A 25,573-nucleotide genomic window follows, 5' to 3' on the forward strand; every position below is an offset into this window, starting at 1 on the left:
CATCCATCCATCCATCCCTCCATCCATCCATCATCCATCCATGCATCCATCCATCCATCCATCCATCCATCCGTCCATCCATCCCTCCATCCATCTGTCCATCCCTCCACTCACCAGCTCCCAAAAGCCCCTGACTGAAGGGCCCTCAGGAAGGTGACAGGAATGACCTGCTGGAAGCTGCAGCTTCAGGGACGATTTATTCCGATCCAGACTATTCCTGAACCAAAGAAAATTTAAAAAATAGAATGAAATGAAATCCAAGGAAGCAGGAAAAGGACCTCGTTAACCCCCCAGCCCTGAATTTCCCCCTGTGCCCCTCGGGGCTGCCCTGGATGGCCGCTGAGAAGGAACGGGGCCGGGCAGGAGCGGTGCCCGCGGGAGGAGCAGGTGTGAGAGCGGCGGAGGAAATGCTGCAGCCCTTTGAAGTCTGGTCAACTTTTAACGTGGGGTCGAGCCGTGCCCGCTCCGGGCCCGGGGCCGCGTTCCCCGCGGTGCCCTTTGATGGCGGGGCCGCTTCGTTACCCATTAACAACGAGGGGACAGCGGCTGCGGGGACACGGCCCGGGGACACGGCCCGGCTCTGGGGACACGGCCCGGCTCCGGGGACACCGCCCGGCTCTGGGGACACGGCCCGGCTCTGGGGACACGGCCCGGCTCCGGGGACACGGCCCGGCTCCGGGGACACGGCCCGGCTCCGGGGACACGGCTCCGGGGACACGGCCCGGCTCTGGGGACACGGCCCGGCTCCGGGGACACCGCCCGGCTTCGGGGACACGGCTCCGGGGACACGGCCCGGCTCTGGGGACACGGCCCGGCTCCGGGGACACCGCTCCGGGGACACGGCTCCGGGGACACGGCCCGGCTCCGAGGACACGGCCCAGCTCCGAGGACACCGCTCCGGGGACACGGCCCGGCTCTGGGGACACGGCTCGGCTCTGGGGACACGGCTCCGGGGACACCGCTCCGGGGACACGGCTCCGGGGACACGGCCCGGCTCCGAGGACACCGCTCCGCTCGGTGACACCGCTCCAGGGACACCGCCCGGCTCTGGGGACACGGCCCGGCTCCGGGGACACCGCTCCAGGGACACCGCTCCGCTCGGTGACAGCACCTGCGGGCTCTGAGCCTGGGGTGCGGATGGACACGGACACAGCGGTGGCCCCGCTGTCCCCCTGCCACCCCATAAATGAGCCTTTACCCCCAGCCCGCGGCCGGCATTCGGTGTCTGTCCTGTCCCTCTTTCCCTCTCCTCCCCTCCTCTCTCGCTTGCTCCTTGCAGGACGCCCCGGTTGGGTTTTCCAGACCCCCCTTTCCCCCCGGCGCCCCCGATCGCGGTGCAGCCGCCCCTGCCCGGCCCCTGCGGGCCCTCGGCTGCGCTCGCACGGCCGGCGGCTCTTTCGTTAGAAAGGAAAATGGATTTTTCCCCTTCCCGGAGCCGCTCCCGGCCGGAATGCAGCGGGGAGGATCCATCCCCGTTCCCCTCTCCGGGCATTCCGCGGATAAAGTTTTCCTCTCCACAAACCAGGGGCATCTCCAGCCCGGGCAAGACCCTGGCTCGGCGACTCCGGGTTTATTCCCGAAGGGATAAAAATCCTGCTTGAGTTCTCTTGGAGCCGGGAGCAGGCCTGGGAGCAGAGGGGAAAAAGAAATTTAAAGATAAATTTGGGGTTCTCGGTCGGTTCCAGCGTAGCAGCCCCGCGGTTCCTTTCGGAGCATCCGAGCAGCCTCGCCTGGACACTGAGCCGGGACCGAAAACCACCGGGGCGAGATGGGGAAAACCCAAAATCAGGTGAAGGGTTTGTAAATTCCCGAGAGGGGGATTCACCCCAAACCGGAGCCGCTGCCTCCCGGACAATGCTCGGCTGCGGCCGGGGAGCCCGGGGGAGCTGCGGCCGCCGGGGATCCCGCGGGAAGCAGCCGCAGCCCGGCCGCCTTTCCCGCCCGTCTCCCTCGGAAGATGCTGAAATGAGGGAGATCCGCACGAAACGAAATCCCGGCCCCGCGCCGCGCTCCGGGGCCGCGCATCCCGCAGCGCCCGCTCCGCACCCGCGGCTGCCGCGGGGCACGGGCGGAGGGGCCGCGTCCCCCCCGCCGGCCCCCGGGGGCAGGGAAAAGGTCGAGGGAAAAAAAAAAAGTAAAAAAGGAGAGGAAAAAAAAGGAATGAAATTGAATTCAATTGGATTAAATTGATTTAAATGAAATTCCACAAACGGTCCGGAGCCGGGCAGTTTCCGCGACTGAGCCGAGCTGTCCCCGTGCCCCCTTCTCCTTCCCCTTCCCGATCCCATCCCTTCCCCTTCCTCCCCATCTCCATCCCTTCCCCATCTCCCCATCCCTTCCCTTCCCATCCCCGTCCCTCCGCGGCTCCGCTCCCGCTGCCCTCTCCGCCAGCTCTCTCACCCAACTCCTCTTCTTTATTTCCACTTTTCCTATTAAAAAAAAAAAAGGAAATATATATTTTAAATCTATTTATAAAATATTTCGAATGACGATTATTTTTTTTTCTCTCTCTCTCTCTCTTGCGGAAATGAAATTAAAATTAAAAAAAAAACGCTTTGCCGACGCTCTCGCTCCATTTTTAGGCTTTCACTTCTCTGGGATTTCGCGTAATTTTGCCTTTCCTCCCCCCATGCTTCTCCCCGCAGCCTCTTGCGGGAGCGAGTCCGCGCAGAGCCCGCGGGCGCGCAGCAGCGCTCTCCTCTCCGCGGGGGGAAGGATCCCGCGCGGAGTATTTCGATCCAGCCAAGTGGAAAATAGACTTTCAACCCCCTTTGTGCGGGAGGGGAGGGCTGGCCCCCGCCTCCGCGGGCCGACAAAACTCCGAGCAGAGCCAAACTGCGGAGTGAACTCGGGACCGGCCCGCGCAGGGGCTGCGCGCCCGCGCATCCCCCGCGCGGGGCAAAACGGCCAAAATTGCCCCTTCTTGGGAGATTTGGCTGTTTCGGTTTTTATTTGCCCCCGTTCCCGGCGCAGGATCGGAGCGGTGCGAAGAGGTTTCGGCCGGGGGAAGGTCCTGCCTTTGGAAGGGGACACGCGGAGGGGAGCGGAGCTTGCGCGGGGGCGGGAGAGGAGGGGGAGGCTTCACCTGCGCTGCCCCCGCCGGGGGGGCCGGGGTTCCGCTCCGCCGCTGCGGGCAGGGCTGGTTCATTCATCTGAATACGGAAAAAAAAAAAAAAAAAGAAAAGAAAAGGAAAACCAAAAGAAGAAGAAAAAATTGAGGAATTTTTAAAGATTTTTTAATTTTTTTTTTTTTTTAATACGGAGGGAACCTCCCCCGCCCCGCGCTGCCGGAGCCCTTTTTGCCACAAGTTCGCGGCGCGCCTGCGGGAGCGGCTCCAGTCCAGTTTTTCGGGCGCTCTCTGCGTCCTTTTGCCTCCTCTGCCTCCCCTTCCTGCCCCATCTCCCCGTGTCCTCCCCTGCCTCTCCTTGTCCTCCCCTGCCCGTCCGTACCTCCCGTGCCGCCCCCGGCCTCCTCGTGCCTGCCCTGACTCTTCCTGGCTGCCCCTGTGCTCCCCCGGCCTCCTCTGCTTCCTTTTGCCTCCCCTGCCTGTCCTTACCCCGCTCTGCCTCCTCTGCCTCCCACTGCCCGTCCTGCCCGTCCCTGCCTTCCCCATCCTCTCCGGACCCATCCCTACCTTGATCTGCTCTCCCATCCCATCCCATCCCATCCCATCCCATCCCATCCCATCCCATCCCATCCCATCCCATCCCATCCCATCCCTACTTTCCCCTGCTCTTCCATCCCGGCCCTGCCTCCGCTGGCTTCTCCATCCCGGCCCTTCTCTCCCATCCCATCCCATCCCGGCCCTGCTTTCCCGTCCTATTCCTACATTCCCTGCTCTCCCCATCCCATCCCTACAATTCGTGCTCTCTCCATCCCATCCCATCCCATCCCATCCCATCCCATCCCATCCCATCCCATCCCATCCCATCCCATCCCATCCCATCCCATCCCATCCCATCCCTGCAATCCCTGCACTCCGTATCCTGTCCCTGCACTCCGCATCCCGGCTCTGCTCTCCCATCCCATTCCTGCATTTCTCGCCCTCCTAATCCCAGTCCTCCCCTCCACATCCCGGCCCTGCACTCCGCATCCCGGCCCTGCTCTCCCATCCCATCCCATCCCATCCTTGCATTCCCTGCTCTCCCTATCCCGGCCCTGCTCTCCCATCCCATCCCTGCAATCCCTGCCCTCCCCATCCCGGCCCTGCCTCCGCGGGCCTCCCCTCTCGGCGGGGGCTCAGGTGCGGCCGCCCCCGCGGGCCCCGCAGGTACCGCCCGCCGCTGGAGCGGCCGCCCGGGGCTCGGGGCTGCGTGGGCGCCCGCGGGTGGGCGGCGGGGCGGGGGCGGAGGGAGGGAAGGAGGGGTGCGGGCCGCGGGTCCGCGTGTGTGTGCCGTGCCCAGGGGGAGGTTTCTTGCACACGCACACACACACACACCGCACACACGCGCGCACCCGCAGGACCGGCCCCGCTCCGGCCCCCCCCCGCTCCCGGCTCACACCATGTTCCAGCCGTCCGCGAAGCGCTGCTTCACCATCGAGTCCCTGGTGGGCAAGGACACCCCCCTGGGCCCCGAGGACCCCCCGCGCCCCGCCGCCCTCGCCTACCCCGGCCCCGCCGCCGCCGCCGACGCCGCCGCCGCCTTCGCCCCCGGCTTCCAGGGAGCCGCCGGCCGGGCCCTGTACGGCAGCGCCGAGCTCGTCTTCCCCGAGGCCGTGGGGCACCCGGCGCTGCCCGTCGGGCCCCCCCAGCTGGGGGGCTCGGCCCTGCCGCACCCGCACCCCTTCTTCGGGCCGCAGCACCGCGACCCGCTCAACTTTTACCCCTGGGTGCTGCGGAACCGCTTCTTCGGCCACCGCTTCCAAGGTGAGCGGGGCCCGCGGGGGGCGCGGGCCGAGCGCTGCCGGGGCCCCGGGGGCTGCGGGGCTCCGCACCGGGGCTCGGGGGGCTCTGCCTGCACCGCAGGACCTGTTGCTGCCGTGCTCCGTACCGGGGCCGGTGCCTCCGAGAGCCCGGTGCCTCCGAACGCCCGGTGCTTCCAAGAACCCGGCGCCTCCGAGCACCCGGCGCCTCCGCACCCCCGGTGTCTCCGCACCCCGGTGTCTCCGCACCCCCGGTGCCGGTGCCCTTGCACAGCCGCGGCCGCAGCTCTGCCGCAGCCCCGCTGAGTCCCGGCCGAGCATCGCGGAGCTCCGGGGGACGGGACCGGCGCCGCCGCCTCCGTGCGCAGCCGAGCCGGGAATTTGGTTTTCTCCTTCCCGGGAACGAAGGGAAGGATTTCGGTGCGGTGGATCTCGGCTGCGCAGAGAGATGTTGTTTGGTTCTGTAGATTTTCTCTCGATCCCTTTTCTTCTCTTTATTTCTTTCTTCTCTTTCTTTCCTTCTCTTTCTTTTCCTCACTTTCTTGTTTTGCTTCTTTCGTTCTTTCTTCTTTTCGTTCATTCTTTCTTTCTATTAATTTTCCCATTCTGTCTCTATTTCTTTTATCTTTATTTTCTTTCTCTCCGTTCCTTCCTATCCTCTTTCTTTTCCTTTTCCTTTCTGTAGCTGCGTCCTTTTCTTTCCTTTTTTCCCATGTTTTTTCTTTCTCTTTATTTTTTCCTTTTTTTTTTTCTCTTTCTCTTTTTTTTTTTTTTTTTTTTTGCCTCTCCGTTTCCCCTCCACCGCCGTCTCCTCTGTCCCGCCGCGGTGCCGGGGGGTCCCGCAGCCCGGATTAGTTTTATCTGCTCGGCACCAACCCCTCGCTGGTCCCCGGGGCTCCGCCGGGGATCGCGGCCGCTGCCGGCGGCGCCCGGGGGCTCCGGCCCGGCCCCCTCGGCCCCGGGAGCGGCTCCGGTTCCCCCCGGCCCCGAGCCCGGCCCGCCGCTCTCCCGAGCCGTCCCTCTCTCCTCCCTTCTCTCTCCGCTTTTAATTTTCTGTTTCTTCCCTTGCTTTCGTTTCTTTCTACCTTGTTTCGCTCGCTCGCTTTACAGGTTTTCTTCTCTCGTTCGTTGTTCTTTGCTTCTTTCCTTCTTTCTGTTTTTTTTGCTTTCCCACTTATTTTCTCTTTCTTTCTCCTTTCACTTTCTTTTCCTTCTGTTTCCTTTTCTCTTTCTTTCCCTCTTTTAAAAATTGCTTTCCCACTTTGTCTCTTTCCGTGTCCGCTTCCCTCTTTCTTTCTTCCCTCCACTTTTTCTTTCTTTCTTAGTTTTTCTTCCCTATTTTTCCTGTCACTTTCTCAGTCTTCCTCCTATTTTATAATTTCTTTTTCTCTCTGTCTCAGTTCTTTCTCTGCCTCCACCTTCTCTTCCTCTCTTTCCTCTTCCTGCTCCTCTCCCCATCCATCCCTTCTCCCTCTCTTTCTTTATTTCTTTCTCTCTCTCTCCCTGCCCTCCCTTTTGCGCCGTGTCCAACCCCACCGCGGGCCTGAGAGGATCCAGAACGTGGCACAAAACCCGCAATTTCAGGGTGGGGAAATCTCCCAAACCCCCTCAATTCCCCTTTTTGTGCCCTTGCCGTGTCACAGGGCCGGGAAGTGACCCCGAGGGGGGCCGGGGCCGCGCTGAGCTCTGTGTGTGCCCGCAGGGAGCGAGGTGTCCCAGGAGAGCCTCCTGCTGCACGGCCCCTTCGCCCGCAAGCCCAAGCGCATCCGCACGGCCTTTTCCCCATCGCAGCTGCTGCGCCTGGAGAGAGCCTTCGAGAAGAACCACTACGTGGTGGGAGCCGAGCGCAAGCAGCTGGCCAGCAGCCTCAGCCTCTCTGAGACACAGGTACTGCCACCTGCCTGTCCCGCCGTGTCCCTCCGTGTCCCTCCTGCCCGTCCCTCCGTGTCCCTCCCTGTCCCAGCAGCGGCCCCAGCCCCGCACGCCGCTCCCATGTGAAACCCCAGCTGGAACACCCCAGGACACCCCCAGAGCCTGCAGGAGTCCTGGGGCTCCTCGGGGTGGGTTTGGGGTTTTTGTCAGGCAGCTTTTGGTGTTCCAGGAGCTGTGGCAGGTTTGGGGTTGGGAATGCGGCTCTGGTGTTGTCCCGCTCTCCCGAGCGCTTTCCCAGTGTTGTTTCTCGCTGGTTTGGGGTGTTTGGCCTGGGAGAAATTTGTGGATTTAAAAATCCAGTTAGGAAAGGAGCAGCAGGCTGAAGGCTTCCCTGGAAAGCTGGAAAACTGTGGCTGAGCCGAGCAGCTCTGGGTCTGTGCACCAGCACCCGGAATTCAGGATGGGTGTGAGACGGTGCTGCCGCAGGGCGCTGGTGTTGGGTGAGACTTTCTGGGATCAGAACAGACATTTCACAGGAATTTAGATGGAAGGAGACCCAGGAGAAGCACGAGGATGAAAGGAAAAGTGTACAGAGCTGGGGGAAAATGTGGGAGCTGGGGCTGCGCATCTCTGTGCGTCCGAGCCCGGTGTCCCGGTGAGCGGCTGCTCCCAACCGCTCCAGGGGAAGGAGTTTTATTTCCCAGGAAGGGAGAAAGTTTTCCCCAAATCCTGGTGAGGTGGTTGGGCCTATGTGCTGAATTAATTGAAATTTTAAGCTTAAATTTAGTTGGGAAATAAAGCTGGAGCCGTGGGTGTTCCCAGTACCCGCCTGGCTCATCCTTGCCCAGGCTCTGCCAAACAAAACCTCCAGACGCGTCCCTGGGAGCAGGAACTTCCTGGGAGGAAAATGTCACCGGCACAGGGACGGAGGAAAGGAGCAGCTGCGGGTGTTGGGAAGCAGGGACTGAGCCCCCCGAATCCCCAGGGTGTTTGGATCCCGAGGGTGATTCTGTCCCAGCCTGTGGCTCGCGGGGCTCAGCGCCGACACCGGCTCAGGGCCCTTCCCGCTGCTGCCGTCACCTCTCCGGGCTGGAATGGGGGAAAAAAAGGGGAAAAAAGGACAAAACCCAAAGGTCAAAGAACAGCCAGGAACTTGTCGGGGTGGAAAGGGCAGCTGTGGGATGCCCCAGGGGGAGCTTAGCCATTCCCTGGCCTTTCCCAGCGCTGCCTGGAGCCTGAATGCAATAATGCCATTTCCTGGGGAAGCGCAGCAACGGCATCCAGCCCAAATCCCAGGGAGGTTTCAGGGTGCAAAGAGGCCACGGAGATGTTTTAAATTTTCATTCTTCGGGTGCTGCAGGCTGTTTGGTGGTGTGGTGTTTCCGTGATTTTGGGAAGCGGCTGCTGCTGCTGGCAGGGAGCGAGCACAGGGACCACGGGAGGCAGCGGCGGGGCCGGGGAAGGCTCCGTCCTTCCCGCGGCCCCACGGATCCATCCGGGAACAGCACCCGGCCCTGGGGCTTCAGCCTGCAGGGAAACGTTTTTCCTTTCTGTTCTGTGGCTTTGGAAAAATATTAAAAAAAAAAAAATCTGTTTTAATTACCTGGAGGGAAATAATTTCAGTGTGCCGAGGGATGGGAGACACCCGGGTATTGAGATTGGAGGAGTGGGATAGCCAGGGGCTGGTGGCTGTGCCAAACCCAGGATATTATTATGGTTATTATTACCATGATTATAATTATTACTAATTAAATATTCAGTGATAAATCCTGCATGGAATCAAATTCCCATGGAAAACCAGCCTGCTTTACCCATGACACCCATCCTGGTGTGACACAGGTGTATTTTCACCTGGGGCCCTACACCTGAATCCACATTTTGGGGGGTTTTACCATTTTTTCACGGATTTAGCAATTCCCAGGGGGTTGCAGCTCATGGCTGTGCCTGGCCCTATTTCCCAGCTGCTTTTCCCCCTGGAAAAGGGGGAAAAGGGAGCAGCACCTGGAGCAGCCCAGGGCAGGTGAGGAGGGTTCAGGTCCTGCCCAGCATCAGGAAATGCCTTGGGATATGGGCTGGGGATGGTGCAGGTGTTTAACCCCCTCCCAGCCGCTCTCCTGCCGAGGAGCTGCGTTAATTCGGGGTGAGATTGGAACAACAGGCCCAGAACAGCAAAATCAAAGGGGCTGGGGGAACAAAATGCAGCTCAGGGCCCTGAGGGAAATCCAAAAGTGGGATCGGGGTGGAGAAGGTGCAGGGAGGGCTCTGAAGGGATCTGGGATGGTCTGAGCAAGGGGGGTTTGGGTGTGATGGGGACACAGGGGTGGGACACAGGTGGCATCAAGCTGGGCATTGGGGGGGTCTGGGCAGGGTGAGGGCACCGGGATCAGCAGGGATCCTGGGCTCTGGGATCAGCAGGGATCATGGGCTCTGGGATCAGCAGGGATCCTGGGCATTGGGGTCAGCAGGGATCATGGGCACTGTGCTGGCATTGGGATCAGCAGGGATCCTGGACATTGGGATCAGCAGGGATCATGGGCACTGTGCTGGCATTGGGATCAGCAGGGATCCTGGGCTCTGGGATCAGCAGGGCCCCCATGCCCTGTGGGTACTTTGGGATCAGCAGGGCCCCCATGCCCTGTGGGTACTTTGGGATCAGCAGGGCCCCCATGCCCTGTGGTGCCCAGGGCCGTGTGCCAGCTGGGATCTGGGATGTGTGCTGGCAATGGGACGAGCTGGGGACACCGTGCTGTGTCCTGTCGGGTTGGGCATGGCCTCACTGGTGGCACCAGGTCACTTCCCCTGCCATGGCAGCAGTCTGGGCTGGGAAGGCGCTTCCCTGGGTTCCTCTGGCATGATGGAGCCCAGAATTCCCAGCAGAGCCGCTCCAACCTGGCACCTCATGGGGCAAACCCCACTCGGGGTCTCCAATCTGCACTCCCTGAGCAGAGGCCTCTCCCTGGCTGCTGCAGGGGGAGCTTGGGGTGGTTATGGAGCCCCTGTGTGTCCCAGTGTCCCCTCACAGCCTTGGGGTGGTTATGGAGCCCCTGTGTGTCCCAGTGCCCCCTCACAGCTTTGGGGTGGTTATGGAGCCCCTGTGTGTCCCAGTGTTCCCTCCTTGTTTTGGGGTGATTATGGAGTCCCTGGATATCCTGCTGTCCCCTCACAGCTTTGGGGTGGTTATGGAGTCCCTGGATATCCCATCCTGGTTTTGGGGTGATTATGGAATTTCTGGATATCCCCTCCTGGTTTTGGGGTGATTATGGAGTCCCTGGATATCCCAGTGTCCCCTCACAGCTCTGGGGTGATTATGGGGTCCCTGGATATCCTGCTGTCCCCTCCTGGAGCTGCTGTCCCTGCATGGACAGAGCAGCCCTGGCCGGGGGCTCGGTGCTGGCTGTAATTAATAATTAATAATTAACGGAGCGAATGCCTGGGAATCACAGGAGGAGAAAGATGCCCAGATAGAGCTGCAGAGGGGCCCCGTGTGAGGCCCAGGGCTGGCAGCTGTCCCCTGACTGAGAGCTGTCCCCAAAAACAAAGCAGGGAAGTTCTGGGGGTTTTTATGAGGAAAGTCCCCGCAGGAACAGGCAGAGGTGCAGTGCCAGTGGGGGTGGTGGCACTTGGGGTGACAACCTGGCACGGGCAGGGTCACCCTGTGACAGCGGGGCTGCTCCCTCCCTGTCCCCATCCAGGGCCACCCCAGTGCCCTCACCCTTTGTGTCACCGCCTGGGCAAGCTCCACAGTGATTTTAACTGTCCCCGAGTGGTGATGGCAATGTCACCTTGGATGTCATGATGGCCGTGGTGGCCCTCGGGATATGGCACAGCTGGGAATGTGCAGGGAAACAGGGATGGGAGCCGGGCTTAGGGACAGGACAGGGATGCAGGAGCCGCCTTGGGGACTGTCCCTGTCCCATCCCTGTCCTTGTCCCATCCCTGTCCCTGTCCCATCCCTGTCCCATCCCTGTCCCATCCCTGTCCCATCCCTGTCCCTGTCCTTGTCCCTGCCCATCCCTGTCCCTGTCCCTGCCCGTCCCTGTCCCTGCCCCTCTCCCTGCCCTGTCCTTGTCCCATCCCTGTCCCTGTCCCTGTCCTGCAGCAGGAGCTCGGGCCGGGAGGTGACCCCGGGGAACAGAGCCAGCCCCGGGAGTGGCAGGGCCGGGACGTGGCATGCACAAACACCCGGCACGAGAAGGGTTCATTTGGGAAGGGATGAAACGGAGAAGGGTTCATTTGGGAAGGGATGGAGCCCCGGGCTCGGGGCTTTAGAACGATTCCTCCCGGAGCTCGGGGCCAGCTCATCCCCGCTGCCATTGGGAGCTCCCCGCAATTCTCCCGCCGTGGCTGCGGCCTTTGGAGCGAGGGACGCTGCCCGGGAGCTCCTCCAGCCCGGGAACATTCCCGCTCCCAGCCGGGGATCCCGAGGAGCCCGCAGGAACCGAGCCCAGCCCGGCCGGGCAGAGCCGCCGCTCCCCCGGCCCGCTCCGGCACAGATTGAACTGTTCGGGCAGGTTTAATCGCTTTGTGCCCTGGTTCCCCTTCCACAATTTAGGGATAATGCAAGTTCTCCTCTCCCGGAGGTTTAATTAAAGTTTGCAAAGTGCTCCGCGGCGCCTGGATGAAAGGCGCCAGCCCGGCACGGCTCCGGGAATGCCCCAGAGGCAGGAAAGGCAATGGATCCTGTCCCGGGAATGCCCCAGAGGCAGGAAAGGCAATGGATCGTGTCCCGGGAATGCCCCAGAGGTAGGAAAGGCAATGGATCCTGTCCCGGGATTGTGTCCCGCTGCCAGGAGGAGCCGTTCCGAGCCGGGACAGCCCAAAGTCAGCGGCTGCTGCTGGGCTGGTGTGGCTCCAGGGAATGCCGGCCCGGGGTGGGAATGATGGGCTGGGATGGGAATGATGGGCTGGGATAGAAATGCCTGGGATGGGATGGAAATGCTGACCAGGGATGGGAATGCCTGGGATGGGAATGCCAGGCTGGAATAGGAATGCTGGGCTAGGAATGAGAATGCTGGGATGAGAATGCTGACCCCGGATGGGAATGATGGGCTGGAATGGGAATGCTGACCTGGAATGGGAATGCTGGCCTGGGATGGAAATGCTTGGGATGGGAATGCCAGGCTGGAATAGGAATGCCTGGGATGAGAATGCTGACCCAGGATGGGAATGCTGGGCTGGGATGGGAATGCTGATCCAGGATGGGAATGCTGACCAGGGATGGGAATGCCTGGGATGGGAATGCCGGTCCCAGAACTGGGAATGCCGGCCCAAGCTGGGAATGCTGCTCTGGGATGGGAATGATGGTTCGAGATGGGAATGTCGGCCCAAGAACTGGGAATGCTGACCCGAACTGGGAGCCCTGGCCCCCATACTGGGAATGCCAGGCTGGGATGGGAATGCTGGCCCGAACTGGGAGCCCTGGCCCCCATACTGGGAATGCTGGGCTGTGTGGGCCCGGGAAGGCTCCGGAGCAGGGAGCGGCCGTGCCGGGGCTGAGGGGAAAGGGCCGATGGTCCCGGGATGGGCTGAGTGGGGCCCGCGGCTGCAGGGCACGAACGGCTGCGGGAGAAAGCTCAGCCTGGGCCGGGCTGGGCCGGGCTGGGCCGGGCTGGGCTGGGCCGGGCTGGGCTGGGCCGGGCTGGGCTGGGCCGGGCTGGGCCGGGCTGGGCTGGGCCGGGCTGGGCTGGGCTGGGCTGGGCCGGGCTGGGAGCCAGGCAGCGTCCGCAGCCCGCCAGGGGCATCCTCATCCAACCGAGGGCACATCCTCATCCCGCCGGGGGCATCCTCATCCTGCCTGGGGCATCCTCAGCCCACCGGGGGCATCGTGGTTTCCACCTGCGGCATCCACATCCTGCACCACTGCCCCACTGCCATCCCCATCCCACCCCACTGCCATCCCTCACCCCCCATCCCTGCCTGCAGCATCCTGCACCCCATCCTGCACCCCATCCTGCACCCCTGCCTGCAGCGTCCCACCTGCAGCATCCCTCAGCACTGCCCGCAGCGCCCCTCATTCCCAGATGGAGCATCCCATAACTCTGCCTGCAGCATCCCATCCCATAACCCTGCCTGCAGCATCCCACATCCCATCCCATAACTCTGCCTGCAGCATCCCATCCCATAACCCTGCCTGCAGCGTCCCATCCCATAACCCTGCCTGCAGCATCCCACATCCCATCCCATAACCCTGCCCGCAGCATCCCACATCCCTTACCCCATCCACTCTGCTTCCTGCAGCATCCTGCATCCCTCACCACTGCCATCCCCCATCCTGCATCCCATATCCTGCATCCCTGCATCCCTCACCGCTGCCATCCCCCATCCTGCATCCCATATTCTGCATCCCTGCATCCCTGCATCCCTGCCTCTGGCATCCCCCATCCTGCATCCCTGCCATCCCCATCCCCATCCCTGCCTGTGCCATCCCACCTGCCTCGGTGCCCCCTGTCCCTGTGGGTGCCCCCAGCATCCCAAAGTGCCCCAGGCCCTGCTGCCCTGAGCCCAGCCCAGCCCCTGCTGCCAGCGCTGGAGCCAGGACTGTGGGGTGGGTCAGGGCTCCTGGGTGGGATCCCAGGGATGGAGACTCTGCTCGACCTCCTGGGACAGAGTCTGGCACAAGCAGAGCAGGAAAGGTCTCCTGGAACCTTGGTGTAGTCAATTAATGATGGATAATTGGGATTCTGGTCCTGGCTGGAGGTGTGGGGATGGCTCTGAGTGTCATCCCAGTGTCCCTGGAGCTGCTGTGCCAGTGGCACCCTGGCACCAGTGGTCAATTAATGATGGATAATTGGGATTCTGGTCCTGGCTGGAGGAGTGGGGATGGCTCTGAGTGTCATCCCAGTGTCACTGGAGCTGCTGTGCCAGTGGCACCTGGCAGCAGTGGCAGCTGGAACAGGGCTGGCTTTGGCTGCTTCCCCATTCTGTGCCAGTACAAGCCAAGCCCAGCTCAGGCTGACGGGCTCTGAGTGCTGTGAGCAGTGTCACCTGTGCTGTGGGCAGTGTCACCTGTGCTGTGTATGTGTCAGGCTCTGGGTGCTGTGAGCAGTGTCACCTGTGCTGTGAGCAGTGTCACCTGTGCTGTGTCTGTCTGAGGTGTCAGGCTCTGGGTGCTGTGAGCAGTGTCACCTGTGCTCTGAGAAGTGTCACCTGTGCTGTGAGCAGTGTCACCTGTGCTGTGTCTATGTCAGGCTCTGGGTGCTGTGAGCAGTGTCACTTGTCCTGTGTCTCAGGTGTCAGGCTCTGGGTGCTGTAGGGAATGTCACCTGTGCTGTGTCTGAGGTGCCACCAAGTGTCCTTCACCCCCCTGTGTTTCTGCAGGACTGTGAGGTGGCAGCAGCCACATTTGTGCCACATTTGTGCCCCGTGTCCCACCTTGCTGTGGGAAACTGAGGCATGGTGGGGTGGCTGTGGGAGCGCTCCTGGAGGGACGGGGACAGGGATGGGCATAGGAATAGGAACAGGAATAAAGATAGGGATAAGGACAGGGATAGGGATAGGGATAGGGATAGGGATAGGGATAGGGATAGGGATAGTGACAGGGATAGGGATGGGGATAGGGATGGGGATAGGGATGGGGATAGGGATAGGGACAGGGATGCGACAAGGACAGGGACAGGGATGGGGATAGGAATAGGAACAGGAATAAGGATAGGGATAAGGACGGGGATAGGAATAGGAACAGGGACAGGGACAGGGATGGGACAAGGACAGGGACAGGGATGGGGATAGGGACAGGGACAGGAATAGGGACAGGGACAGGAACAGGGATGGAGACAGGGACAGGGACAGGAACAGAGACAGGCCAGGCCCAGGGCCAGTCTGTCCCCTCTCCAGGGAATCCCAAGCCTCCCGCCCTGCAGGCCCGGCAGTGGAGCCCACAGGCGCTGTGTGTGTGCCCAGGTGAAGGTGTGGTGTCTGTGTGCTGCAGGTGAAGGTGTGGTTCCTGTTGCAGGTGAAGGTGTGGTTCCTGTGTGCCCAGGTGAAGGTGTGGTTCCTGTTGCAGGTGAAGGTGTGGTTCCTGTGTGCTGCAGGTGAAGGTTCCTGTGTGCCCAGGTGAAGCTGTGGTTCCTGTGTGCTGCAGATGAAGGTGTGGTTCCTGTGTGCTGCAGGTGAAGGTGTGGTTCCTGTGTGCTGCAGATGAAGGTGTGGTTCCTGCTGCAGGTGAAGGTGTGGTTCCTGCATGCCACAGGTGAAGGTGTGGTGCCTGTGTGCTGCAGGTGAAGGTTCCTGTGTGCCCAGGTGAAGGTGTGGTTCCTGTGTGCCCAGGTGAAGGTGTGGTTCCTGTTGCAGGTGAAGGTGTGGTTCCTGTGTGCTGCAGGTGAAGGTTCCTGTGTGCCCAGGTGAAGGTTCCTGTGTGCCCAGGTGAAGGTGTGGTTCCTGTTGCAGGTGAAGGTGTGGTTCCTGTTGCAGGTGAAGGTGTGGTTCCTGTGTGCCCAGGTGAAGGTGTGGTTCCTGTTGCAGGTGAAGGTGTGGTTCCTGTTGCAGGTGAAGGTGTGGTTCCTGTGTGTTGCTGGTGAAGGTGTGGTTCCTGTGTGCCCAGGTGAAGGTTCCTGTGTGCCCAGGTGAAGGTTCCTGTGTGCCCAGGTGAAGCTGTGGTTCCTGTTGCAGGTGAAGGTGTGGTTCCAGAACAGGCGGACGAAATACAAACGGCAGAAGCTGGAGGAGGAGGGCCCCGACTCGGACCAGAAGAAGAAGGGCTCGCACCACATCAACCGATGGCGCCTGGCCACCAAGCAGTCGAGCGGGGAAGACATCGACGTCACCTCCAACGACTAAGGCAGGGCCGGGCTGCAGGTGCGGCCAGCATGGCGAGGAGCCCGCGGCACGCAGGGGGGACCCCGGCGGCGGCACCCACCGCACTCTAGGGACACTCTAGGGACACTCTGGGGACACTCTGGGGACACGGCCACGCCGCCGCCGCCGCCCGCGGCCTTTCCCGGGGCCGGGGCCCGTGCCCGTCCCCCCGCCGCCCGGGGCCAGCCTCGGAGGGGCTTTCGGGGCGCCGCCGCCCCGCCGAGCAGGGAGAGGAGGCTGCCAGGGCGGCCCCCAGCGCATCCTCCCCGCGCTGCGGCCCGGGAGATGCACCCACCGCCTCCCACCCGAGGCTCCGTGTTCCAAACCCTCCTCGTTTGCCTTTTTATTCTCATTTCCCCTCCCTTATTTTCTCCGTTGTTCCCATCGTTTGGGGTTTTTTTATGACGATTTGTTTTAATTTATTCTCTCTCCCCGTGCCCGTGTGCGTGCGTTCCCTCCCGTAGGTAGCGGCTGTAGTGAGTGTTACTGCGTGGAAATAAAGGAAAAACCTGCTGGAAACTCACCTGGACACCCGCCAGGGGTGGGGACAGCGGGGTCCCTGCGGGACGGCCACTGGGGGGCACTGGGGGGCACTGGGGGGCACTGGGAGAGAGGGAACGGGGGGAGTTTGGTGGCTCCATGGCGCTGGGTGAGGACAGGGATGTCCCCTCGGGGGTGCCACAGATGTGACAGGTATGTGGGGTGTCCCTGGGGGTCCCACAGGTGTCCCAGGTATGTGGGGTGTCCCCGAGGGTGTCTTTGGGTGTGTCCCCGGGGATGTCCCTGGGGGGTCCCAAAGGTGTGACAGGTATGTGGGGTGTCCCTAGGTGTGTCCCCAGGGGTGTCCCTGGGGGTCCTACAGGTGTGACAGGCATGTGGGGTGTCCTCTTGGGGTCCCACAGGTGTGACAGGCATGTGGCAGCTCCAGGAATGGCAGCCCCACACCTGCACAGGGATTGGATGTCGGGAGAGCTCCCGAGCTGCTCCAGTTCCCTGCGGATCCCTCGGGAATGTCCCTGCAGGGATGGGACACCCAGGGCTGGCCCCAGCGGGACCCTCCAGTCGGGGCAGCTCAGGGGAGAGAGGTCAGGAGCCCCTCCCAGGTTTTCCTGGAATTTGGGGGAAAACACACATAAATATAAAAAAAAAAAAAAAAAAAACAACCAAAAAAACCAAACCATATATATATAAATTATATATATATATATGTAAAAATATTAAATAATCATATATAAAATATAGCATATATACACATATATACACATTAATAAATCATATGCATACAGATGCATATATAATGTGTATATTGTGTTTTATAATTTATATTTTATATATATTTATTAGTATGCACACCATATATTTTGTATGCAATATGTATATATAAAATATAGATTGTGCTTTCTGAGGTGTATATTATATATAATAATATCTAATTACATATTTTAAAATATATCAATTGGCTTATATATTTTATTATATGTACTAGATGATAATTATATATATTATGCCCATAATTATACATATTTTTATACTCTAGCATTATACAGATTTTGCAATTATTTATGTATAATTATATACAAACACACAAAATTCATCATTCCTGCTCCCTCCCCATATCCAGGGAAAACCATTCCAAGGCAAATCCCCATCCCCAGCAGCTTCTTCCCTGGAGAGCCAGCCCATAATAACCCTGTCCTTAGATAGGACCTTTCAATCCCAACATTCCCACTGGAATCCCACACGGAGCTGGGAGCACAGCCAGTGTGTGTGACCTCGTTTATTGGGACAATCTGGGGGTGACACGGGGACTCGCGGCCGCTGGAGACGCAGGGGTTAAAAACAGACCGAGCCGGGGGGGTCCCGAGGGTGTCCCAGGGTGTCCCAGAGGTGTCCCATAGTGTCCTGGGGTGTCCCTGGGTGTCCCAGAGGTGTCCTGGGAGTGTCCCAGCGGTGTCTCAGGGAGTCCCAAGGCATCCCAGGGTATCCCAGGGGTGTCCTAGAGGTGCCCTGGGGATGTCCCTGGGTGTCCCCGGGGTGTCTCAGGGTGTCTGGGATGCGTCCCAGGGTATCCCAGGGGTGTCTCCGGGAGTCCTGAGGTGTCCCAAGGTGTTCTGGGGTGTCCCAGGGTGTTCCAGAGTGTCCCCGGGGTGTCCCAAAGGTGTGCTGAGGGTGTCTCAGTGTCCCAGGATGTCCCAGAGGTGTCCCAGGGGTGTCTCAGGGTGTCCCTGGGGTGTCCCAAAGGTGTGCTGGGGGTGTCTTGGGGTGTCCTGGAGGTGTCCCAGGGTGTCCGAGGGTGTCCCAGGGCGTCCTGGGGTGTCCTGGGCATTTCCCAGGGGTGTTCCAGGGGTGTCCCAGGGGTGTCCCAGGGTGTCCTGGGGTGTCTGAAGGTGTCCTGGGAGTGCCTCAGGGTGTCCCAGGGGTGTCCCTGGGTGTCCTGAGGTGTCCCGAGGTGTTCTGGGATGTCCCAGGGTGCCTGGGGGTGTCCCTGGGGTGTCCCCAGGGTGTCCCTGGGTGTCTGGGTGCCCACCCCGCTGGAAGACGTGGTGCTGGCAGCTGTCCCCTCACCATTCCCGGGGCATTTGCTGTCAGGGTGTGCTCAGATCCAAGGATGAGTGGATGCCATGTGTGGAATAAGCCATAAAAACCAGTAAAAAGCCCAAAGTGGTGTTTCCTAAAGGGATCTGGGGACACACCCAGAACTGGGGACAGCCACCAGCACCAGGACTCCAGATCCCAGCCTGGGATTGTCCTCAGAGCATCCCAGAGGAGCTGGTCTGTACCCAGAGCTCTGCCCAGGGGGGTCTCACACCCTGGGACCCCCCATGCTCCTCCCAAGGCCATCCCAGACTCTGGATCTCCATCCCAGCCCTCCAAGAGGAGGGGACAGCCCATCCCTCGGGCAGGTGGCTTTGCCAGGGATGTCCCAGCGTCTCCTGTCCCCAGGTGGCAGGGTCCAGCATTGGCCAGGTGACCCCACAGGGACCTCCTGCCATCCTGCCAGCACCTGGCACAGCCCAGGGAGGGGAGCAGGAAAAGGAGCAACAAGGAAAAACGGAAGGAGCTGAGCTGTGCCCAGGCTGGGAGGTTTGGGACATGGGTGACACCACCCTGGGCTTGTCCCAGGGAGCAGCCACCAGACCCATCCTCCAGGAGAGACACTCAGAACTTCTCGCTGGCACCTCGTGCTGCAACCTGGTCCTCATTATTCCTTAATTAACATAGCCAAGAAATCAATTAAGCGCGCCATTTCTAATTAAATGCTCCGGGAGCCGACGGTCTCGTCATTGTTCTGTGCCGAGGGGAAGGACTCGATGTGAGCGGCGCTCCCCGTTCCCTCCCTCGATCCCAATTACAGCAAACCGGGAATGCAGCGCTCGGGCTCCTTCCCGCCAACCCAGGGCTCCGGTCTGTGCATGAGGAGATTAATTAGTGATTAAACGAGCGTGCAGAGCGGTGTCATTGGCTGGGCTCTGGAGCTGCCTGGCACCGCTCGCTGGCCTGACAACCAGAGCACACGTGGAGCTGTGGCCCAGCTCCGTGTCCCGGCCCCAGAGCCGCTGGAAGGGCTGAGGGGGACATTCCCATGTGGGACATTCCCATGTGGGACATTCCCATGTGGGACATTTCCATGTGGGACATTCCCATGTGGCACTACCACATAGGGCATTCCCATGTGGGACATTCCCATGTGGCATTCCCGTGTGGGGCATTTCCATGTGGCACTACCACGTAGGGCATTCCCACGTGGGACATTCCCATGTGGCATTCCCAAGTGGGGCATTCCCATGTGGGGCACTTCCATGTGGCACTACCACGTAGGGCATTCCCATGTGGGGCATTCCCATGTGGCATTTCCAAGTGGGGCATTCCCATGTGGGACATTTCCATGTGGCACTACCACATAGGGCATTCCCATGTGGGACATTCCCATGTGGCATTCCTGTGTGGGGCATTCCCATGTGGCGTTCCCATGAGGGACATTCCCATGCAGGACGTTCCCATGTGGAACATTCTGATGTGGGACATTCCCATGTGACATTCTCATGGGGCATTCCCAAGTGGGACACTCCCAGGTGGGACATTCCCATGTGGCATTCCCATGTGGGACATTGCCATGTGACATAGTGTCCTGATTTGATAAGGAAGTGAGTTTTTTGGGAAACTGGGGGGGAAGAGGAGAAATATTTTTGGATGCCCTCTATGGGGCATTTCCATAAATATTTCCATGTTCCATAGGGGACATTCCTGTGGGGGGCATTCCCATGGGACATTCCCATATGGGGCATTCCCATGTGGGGTATTCCCATATGGGACATTCTCATCGTGACATTCCCATGTAGGACATTCCCACATGGCATTCCCACATGTGACATTCCCACATGGGACATTCCCTTTGCTCCCACCACGAGGGCAGGGACCAGGAGCTCCCGGCTCTGGGGCTGCTCCAGGAGGGATCCCAGCCTGGAGCTGCCTGGCACTGGAAGTGCCTTTGGAGAGGTTCAGCTCTGGGGCTGCTGAGCTTTCCTGCTGCCTTGGATAAAATCCAACCCCAGCCCTCGTTGGGGTGCTGGACCCAGTGGGTTCGGCTGGGGACACTGTGATCTCGGTGTCCCCGGGCTGGCATGCCCAAGGACTCTGTGTTCCCAAGGGTTTGGGAGCACAGGGCCACCATAACGTGCTCCTCATGCAGAGCCCTGGTCCTGCTCGTCACCAGGCTGGGGACAGCGAGGGGAGGGCAGCACAGAGGGACCTGCAGTGTCCTGATTGTCCCAAGGGGATGCACTGGCTTTGGGAGGTGTGGGGACAATCCCAGGGTGTCCAGGGCCACCTCCCCCCCCAGACCTGCAGGGATTGTGGATGAGCCCTCCCTGGCAGGGGTTGGGAATGGGATGAGATTCCAGGGCCCTTCCAACCCAAACCATTCCTTGATTCCCTGCTGCCAGAGGAGGTGGAGAAGGGAACTGAGCCCAGGGCCTGGTGGCTCTCCCCAGCTCCCCCAGGAGCTTCTGCCCAGTGCTTTGGGCAGGGCCACGGCACTTGGAGTGACATTGGGACAAAATCTGGGAGGAACCACTGCTGCCAGAGGCTGGCAGAGGCTGGCAGAGGCTGGCAGAGGCTGGCAGAGGTAGCCCTGCCTGGGAAGGGCTGACTCAGGCCCGGGGTGTTTCACTGCTCAGCACAAGCCCTGCCGAGCTGCCTGAGCCCCGTTCTGCTGCCACACAAAGCCAAACAAGTCTGACGGGGTTTGTGCGGGCAGACACCAACCCAGACTCATTTAGGGCCTGTCATTGTCACTTGTGTGACGGAGCAGCTGCCTTTGAGCCGAGGCACGCTCACAGCACAGCTCCTCTGACATCCCCAAGCTGGTGCCAGCCCCTCCCCAGGATCAGGCCCCCTGCATTCCCCGGAGCTGCCTGGCTTTAATAAGCCCGGGGTCTGTGCTCTGAGGGGATCCAGCCCCTGCTAATGGTCACTGCATGGTCACTTCTCCAGCCTCCTCTGGCAGCAGGGAATGGTGGAATGGTTTGAGTTGGAAGGGCCCTGGAATCTCACCCCATTCCAAACCCCCGCCAGGGAGGGCTCATCCACAATCAGGACACGGGATGGGCAGCCCTGCTAACGATGTGTGATCCCTGCAGGTGATGTGTGTGCAGGGAAAGCACCCACAGCCTCTCCCACCACGGGGAAACCGGGATCTGGCTCTTTCCCCAGGCAGAACCTGATCAATCCCTGGCTTTCCTTGATGGCAGCAGAGCCCAGCCTGCTTTCATCCACTGGAAATCCCTTGCAGGCAACCCCAGCTCAGACATCACCCCTCTGCTCTGTGATCACCCACAAACCCAAATTCTGCTCCCTCCTCTCTGGGATCTCACAGCAGAGCACAGCCTCCATCCCTTCCTCCTTCCCCCTGCTCCAAACAGAACCCTGGGATGAGGAAGCTCTGAACAGAACCCTCGGGGAAGGGGGAAGGGGGGAGGCTGCCCCAGGCAGGCACCCGAGCCAGGAGCCCTCTCCCAGTCAGCCCCAGAGCTGCCCCTGCCCCAGCCCTGCTGCCACCCTGCGGCAGAGCCCCTCTGGCCAATGGGAATCTCATCCTCAGAGGAGCCTTTCCCTGCTCCACACACCCCATGGAAGTGGTGCCAGAGGTACCTGCACCCCCAGCACCCCACAGCCCCAGGGAAAGGCTCTGTTCCAGGCTCACAGCTGCTCTGGGCACTGCCACATCCCTGCTCCCTTCCCTGGGCACTGCCATGTCCCTGCTCCCTTCCCTGGGCACTGCCACATCCCTGCTCCCCTCCCTGGGCACTGCCATGTCCCTTTTCCCATTCCCTGGGCACTGCCACATCCCTGCTCCATTCCCTGGGCCCTGCCATGTCCCTTTTCCCCTTCCCTGGGCCCTGCCATGTCCCTTTTCCCCTTTCCTGGGCCCTGCCATGTCGCTTTTCCCCTTCCCCGGGCTCCCCCCTCACTGCTGCAGGAGTTATCTGTCCCAGGGTGCTGCCAGTAGGACAGATGGCCATGGAAATGTCCCCAGGACAGCTGTCACCTCCTTGTGGCCTCCCCAGATCCCAGCTGGGGTGGGACCATCCTCTGGAAGGTACATTCATCTCATTTAGTGCATTAAGGGACTGCCCTGGGCCCAACCCCGCTGCGCTGGCCCTGGTGTGACCCAGAGCAGCCCCAGGGGTGAGCAGGGCCCGCTCTGGGTTCCCAGCACTGTTTGGCACCAGGAGCTGTCCCAGAACAGCAGCTCTGAGGGGCCTGGAGCTGCCCCTGCTGCCCTGCCTGCTGAAATCCGCAGCATCCATCCCCTCTGTGCAATTCCTCCTGATTTACACCAGGGCAGGGCAGGAGCAGGGGCCCTGAGCTGCTCCCTGGTGTGGATCCTGTTGCAGGCATTGCAATAAATCCATCAAATACATTCTGTGTCAGTGGGGATTTGGTTTCCCCTTTCCCCCCAGCCTCCCCAAGCCCACAGAAATTGGCATTTGAAGGGGAAGAGCCTGTGCCACCCCAACACCACCACGGTGCCCTCTCCATGGGATCCTGCAGGGCCATGGACCCTGCAGGGAAATGGGTCCTGCAGGGACACCCTGCTTCTGGAATGTTCTGCTGGTGGCCACGCTCCAAATGAAGCTGAGGGACTCCCTCAGGCTTGGATTTTGGGGTGAATTCTTGTTGAATTTTGTGAGATACCAGAATTTTGGGAGGTACTAGAAAGCCAAACTGTGCCCCCAAGCCCAGGGAGGGCAGGACTGAGAGCAGTGTGGGGGTGACTCAGCTCTCCCCTTTAACCACCCCAAAGCTTGAAGGGACAGACAGACAGACAGATGTCCCCAGAGGGCAGTGTCCCCTCTGAAGGTGCAGTGTCACTGCCACCAGCTCAGCACAGCTGCCAGGACCTGGCTTCGGGTCCCTGTCTGCACCAGCACAAGGACTTGGGCAGAGCTGGCTGTGCTGGTGGAGGGGTTGGCAAAAATGGGGGAGAGAAGAGGAAGAGGAAGAAGAGGAAAAGAAGAGAGAAGGAGAAAAAATAAAGGAGAAAGAGAAAGAGAAAGAGAAAGAGAAAGAGAAAGAGAAAGAGAAAGAGAAAGAGAAAGAGAAAGAGAAAGAGGGATAATGAGGAGAGGAGAGGAGAGGAGAGGAGAGGAGAGGAGAGGAGAGGAGAGGAGAGGAGAGGAGAGGAGAGGAGAGGAGAGGAGAGGAGAGGAGAGGAGAGGAGAGGAGAGGAGAGGAGAGGAGAGGAGAGGAGAGGAGAGGAGAGGAGAGGAGAGGAGAGGAGAGGAGAGGAGAGGAGAGGAGAGGAGGAATTCCAGTTGGAAGGGGCTGCCATGATCCTTGTCCAACTGCCTGCCCAGCTGGGGATTGATCCAAACTTAAACCACATCCTGTCCTTAGACACCAGCTCAGCAAAGCGTGGCTTAGCCAACCACCTCAGATTAGCAGCACCCCTGTCAGAGGGTGCTGGGTGGGACAAAGCCCCCTCAGGGCTGTGCAGAGGGACAGAGCAGCTCCAGCACCATTTCTGCTCCAACACTCCACCCGTGGGCACCTCGGCTTTCCAGGATCTCGAAACCCAGGCCAAAGGCCCTGGGGAATTCCAGGGGGTGGGATCCAGGCCCAGCCAGTCTCACAGTGAAGGGCAGGATGCCACCAGCAGTGTCTGCAGGAGGAGCAGGAGGAGGGATGGAGGGATGGAGGGATGGAGGGATGGAGTGCCCCCTCGCTGGGCACACGGACACGGCAATTCCTCTTCAGTGCACAAGTGCTGGGGTGGGATGGGCAGGAAATCAGCACTGGGCATTCCCAATGCCCCGATCAATCACATCCACGCTCCCCTTGGTCTCTGCAGAGCTGGTGTTGTGCAGCAGCAGTGAGGACTGAGCTCCCATGGACACAGGATGTGCTGGGTGATGTCTGTGCTGTGCAGGCAGCTCTGAGCTCGCCCCTGATCTCCCTCCATGCAGTGCCAGCCATTCTGAGTTTTGTTAGCTAGTTCTAAAGTGGTTCAACGTGATTTTATTTGTTGTAGTTGCTGCTCCTGTTGCTAAGTTAAAACTTTTAATATGAATCTTTTTGAGTGGTGTGAGGTGTCAGTTCTGTGCAGGTGTTAATTCACTCCCGGGCTGCCGGGAGCAGCTCCTATCACTGAGCTCTATTATTTCATCTTCTTCTCGTTGTTGTTGTTTGCTTTCTCCCAGGGCTGGAGCTTCCCCTCTTCCCTCCCCAGACCTTCTGGGTCGGGATGCTCCTCTTCCACTCACAACCCTTTGTTGTAGACCACAGTTTTACTGGTGGTGGCCATGGCGATCTCTGGCTCCAGCTGGGACGTCTCGATCTGTGGAGGCAAAGAGGAGCAGGATCAGAGCCCAGGCATGGATCACTTGGAGAATTGATTCATGCAGAGGGAGGAGATGGGGATAATTCCATGCCAACCACGCTGCTGCTGGTGTTTGGTGTGTGCCCCCCCCTCGATGAGGATGGGTTTGCAGCACAGGGAACGCTGCACGTTCTGTGCCTGGCAGTGCTCAATGAATTATTGAGTGTCTGAGGCTCCAGCACATCCCACCCAGCCCAGCCTCCCTTCCCTTCCTTCCCTGCAGCTCCCGGGATCCAGAGCCCAGGGCTGGACCTGCCAAAGCCCAGGTGGTGCCCAAGGGAAGAGCCTGGCTGGGCTCCACCCTCACGGCCAAACCCTTCCTGCCCCTTTCTCCATCTCCATGAAATCTCCATCCCTTCCCTAATTTTTTTCCTTCCACCAGCTCCTCCTGAAGCTTTCCCTTGCTCTGAAATCACTTGGAATCTCTGCATCCCCAGGAGGGATCCGTGGCACTCCTGGGAAGCAAAGACCCCGCTCCCAGCCGGGCCAGGACACCTGGGAAAACCTGGAATTTTGGGAATCCTGTACACTGAACCCACGCTGGTGCTGACACAATGCGAGGAACCCACGTTAAAAATCGAAATGCTTTTGAAAATGTTTAACCTAGTTAGACAAATTAGCAAAAATTTGTGCAAAACAATTTAGGTATTTAAAATATTCAATGTTTTTAAAAACTGGAAAAACTGTTCTTAGCTTTCAGCTGCAAAAACCCAACAAAATATAACATCAAAGCAATCTTAACATGAGGTGCAACATAACCCTTCAGCAAAGCTGTTAAACAGCTACTGAAGCATCATGGGAAATAGCACTTCATTTATTCAAATGCACATATGTCAGGTTTTTGCACCATATGTCATTCCAAGCTATTTACAGTAATAATTAAATCTTAATCAACGTTTAACCTCTGTAAAATGTTTGAAGGGATCTAATCACCCTTCAGACTGCACTAATGAAGGAGAAATATATAAACATAAAAAGAAAATGATGCATAGATAGCACACCAGAAAGAACAGTAATTGCAAAATTGTATTTCTTTTAAATATAATCAGCAAATTATGTAAAGTAAAGCCAACGAGTATTTTAAGTGAAGACATCTTGGGTGTCAGAGGTGTGATCAGCTAATTTTGTACTGCTATCCATAACAGATGTAGCATATTTTCTTT

General features: G+C 59.5%; 3 protein-coding genes across 7 annotated transcripts in view; 1 reads left to right on the forward strand and 2 right to left on the reverse strand.

Annotated features, from left to right (window-relative positions):
* Nucleotides 1-184: 184 nt before the first annotated feature.
* LOC143693998 (uncharacterized) lies at nucleotides 185-5,638 on the reverse strand. 4 transcript variants are annotated; one of them, XM_077177930.1, is made up of 4 exons: nucleotides 4,993-5,638; nucleotides 3,086-3,152; nucleotides 2,401-2,429; nucleotides 185-1,625 (listed from the first exon to the last, which is right to left on the reverse strand). In XM_077177930.1, exon 4 carries the CDS (start codon nucleotides 1,529-1,531, stop codon nucleotides 212-214), a length of 1,320 nt encoding a protein of 439 aa, XP_077034045.1. In that variant the 5' UTR covers nucleotides 1,532-1,625; nucleotides 2,401-2,429; nucleotides 3,086-3,152; nucleotides 4,993-5,638; the 3' UTR covers nucleotides 185-211. The 4 variants fall into 4 exon arrangements, with proteins under 4 accessions (XP_077034045.1, XP_077034042.1, XP_077034044.1 ...); XM_077177927.1 differs by lacking the exon at nucleotides 4,993-5,638 and adding an exon at nucleotides 3,451-3,625; XM_077177929.1 differs by having other exon boundaries at nucleotides 2,401-3,152.
* LOC129120918 (uncharacterized) lies at nucleotides 1,855-16,052 on the forward strand. Its single transcript, XM_077176646.1, has 7 exons — nucleotides 1,855-2,115; nucleotides 3,653-4,868; nucleotides 6,567-6,751; nucleotides 14,664-14,738; nucleotides 14,975-15,036; nucleotides 15,082-15,231; nucleotides 15,304-16,052. Exons 1-7 carry the CDS (start codon nucleotides 1,855-1,857, stop codon nucleotides 15,509-15,511), a joined length of 2,157 nt encoding a protein of 718 aa, XP_077032761.1. The 3' UTR covers nucleotides 15,512-16,052.
* A 929-nt stretch (nucleotides 16,053-16,981) lies between these two features.
* Nucleotides 16,982-25,573, reverse strand: part of SFXN5 (sideroflexin 5) — a 122,077-nt gene continuing 113,485 nt past the window's right edge. For both annotated transcript variants that reach the window (XM_054632981.2, XM_077177931.1), the window contains exon 14: nucleotides 16,982-24,368. In XM_054632981.2, the coding sequence (XP_054488956.1) occupies nucleotides 24,291-24,368 (78 nt within the window). In that variant the 3' untranslated portion in view covers nucleotides 16,982-24,290. The remainder of the gene's footprint in view (nucleotides 24,369-25,573) is intronic.

This window comes from Agelaius phoeniceus, chromosome 4 (genome assembly GCF_051311805.1).
Source record: "Agelaius phoeniceus isolate bAgePho1 chromosome 4, bAgePho1.hap1, whole genome shotgun sequence".
In the NCBI taxonomy this organism is placed as follows: domain Eukaryota; kingdom Metazoa; phylum Chordata; class Aves; order Passeriformes; family Icteridae; genus Agelaius; species Agelaius phoeniceus.

Coding starts and splice junctions, on each gene's coding strand:
- LOC143693998 (XM_077177930.1), bottom strand. CDS start 1,531: ATGCCCCTGGTTTGTGGAGAGGAAAACTTTATCCGCGGAATGCCCGGA.
- LOC129120918 (XM_077176646.1), top strand. CDS start 1,855: ATGCTCGGCTGCGGCCGGGGAGCCCGGGGGAGCTGCGGCCGCCGGGGA. Junction 6,752..14,663: donor TCAGCCTCTCTGAGACACAG/GTACTGCCACCT, acceptor TGTGTGCTGCAG/GTGAAGGTGTGGTTCCTGTT. Junction 15,232..15,303: donor CTGTTGCAGGTGAAGGTGTG/GTTCCTGTGTGT, acceptor GCCCAGGTGAAG/GTTCCTGTGTGCCCAGGTGA.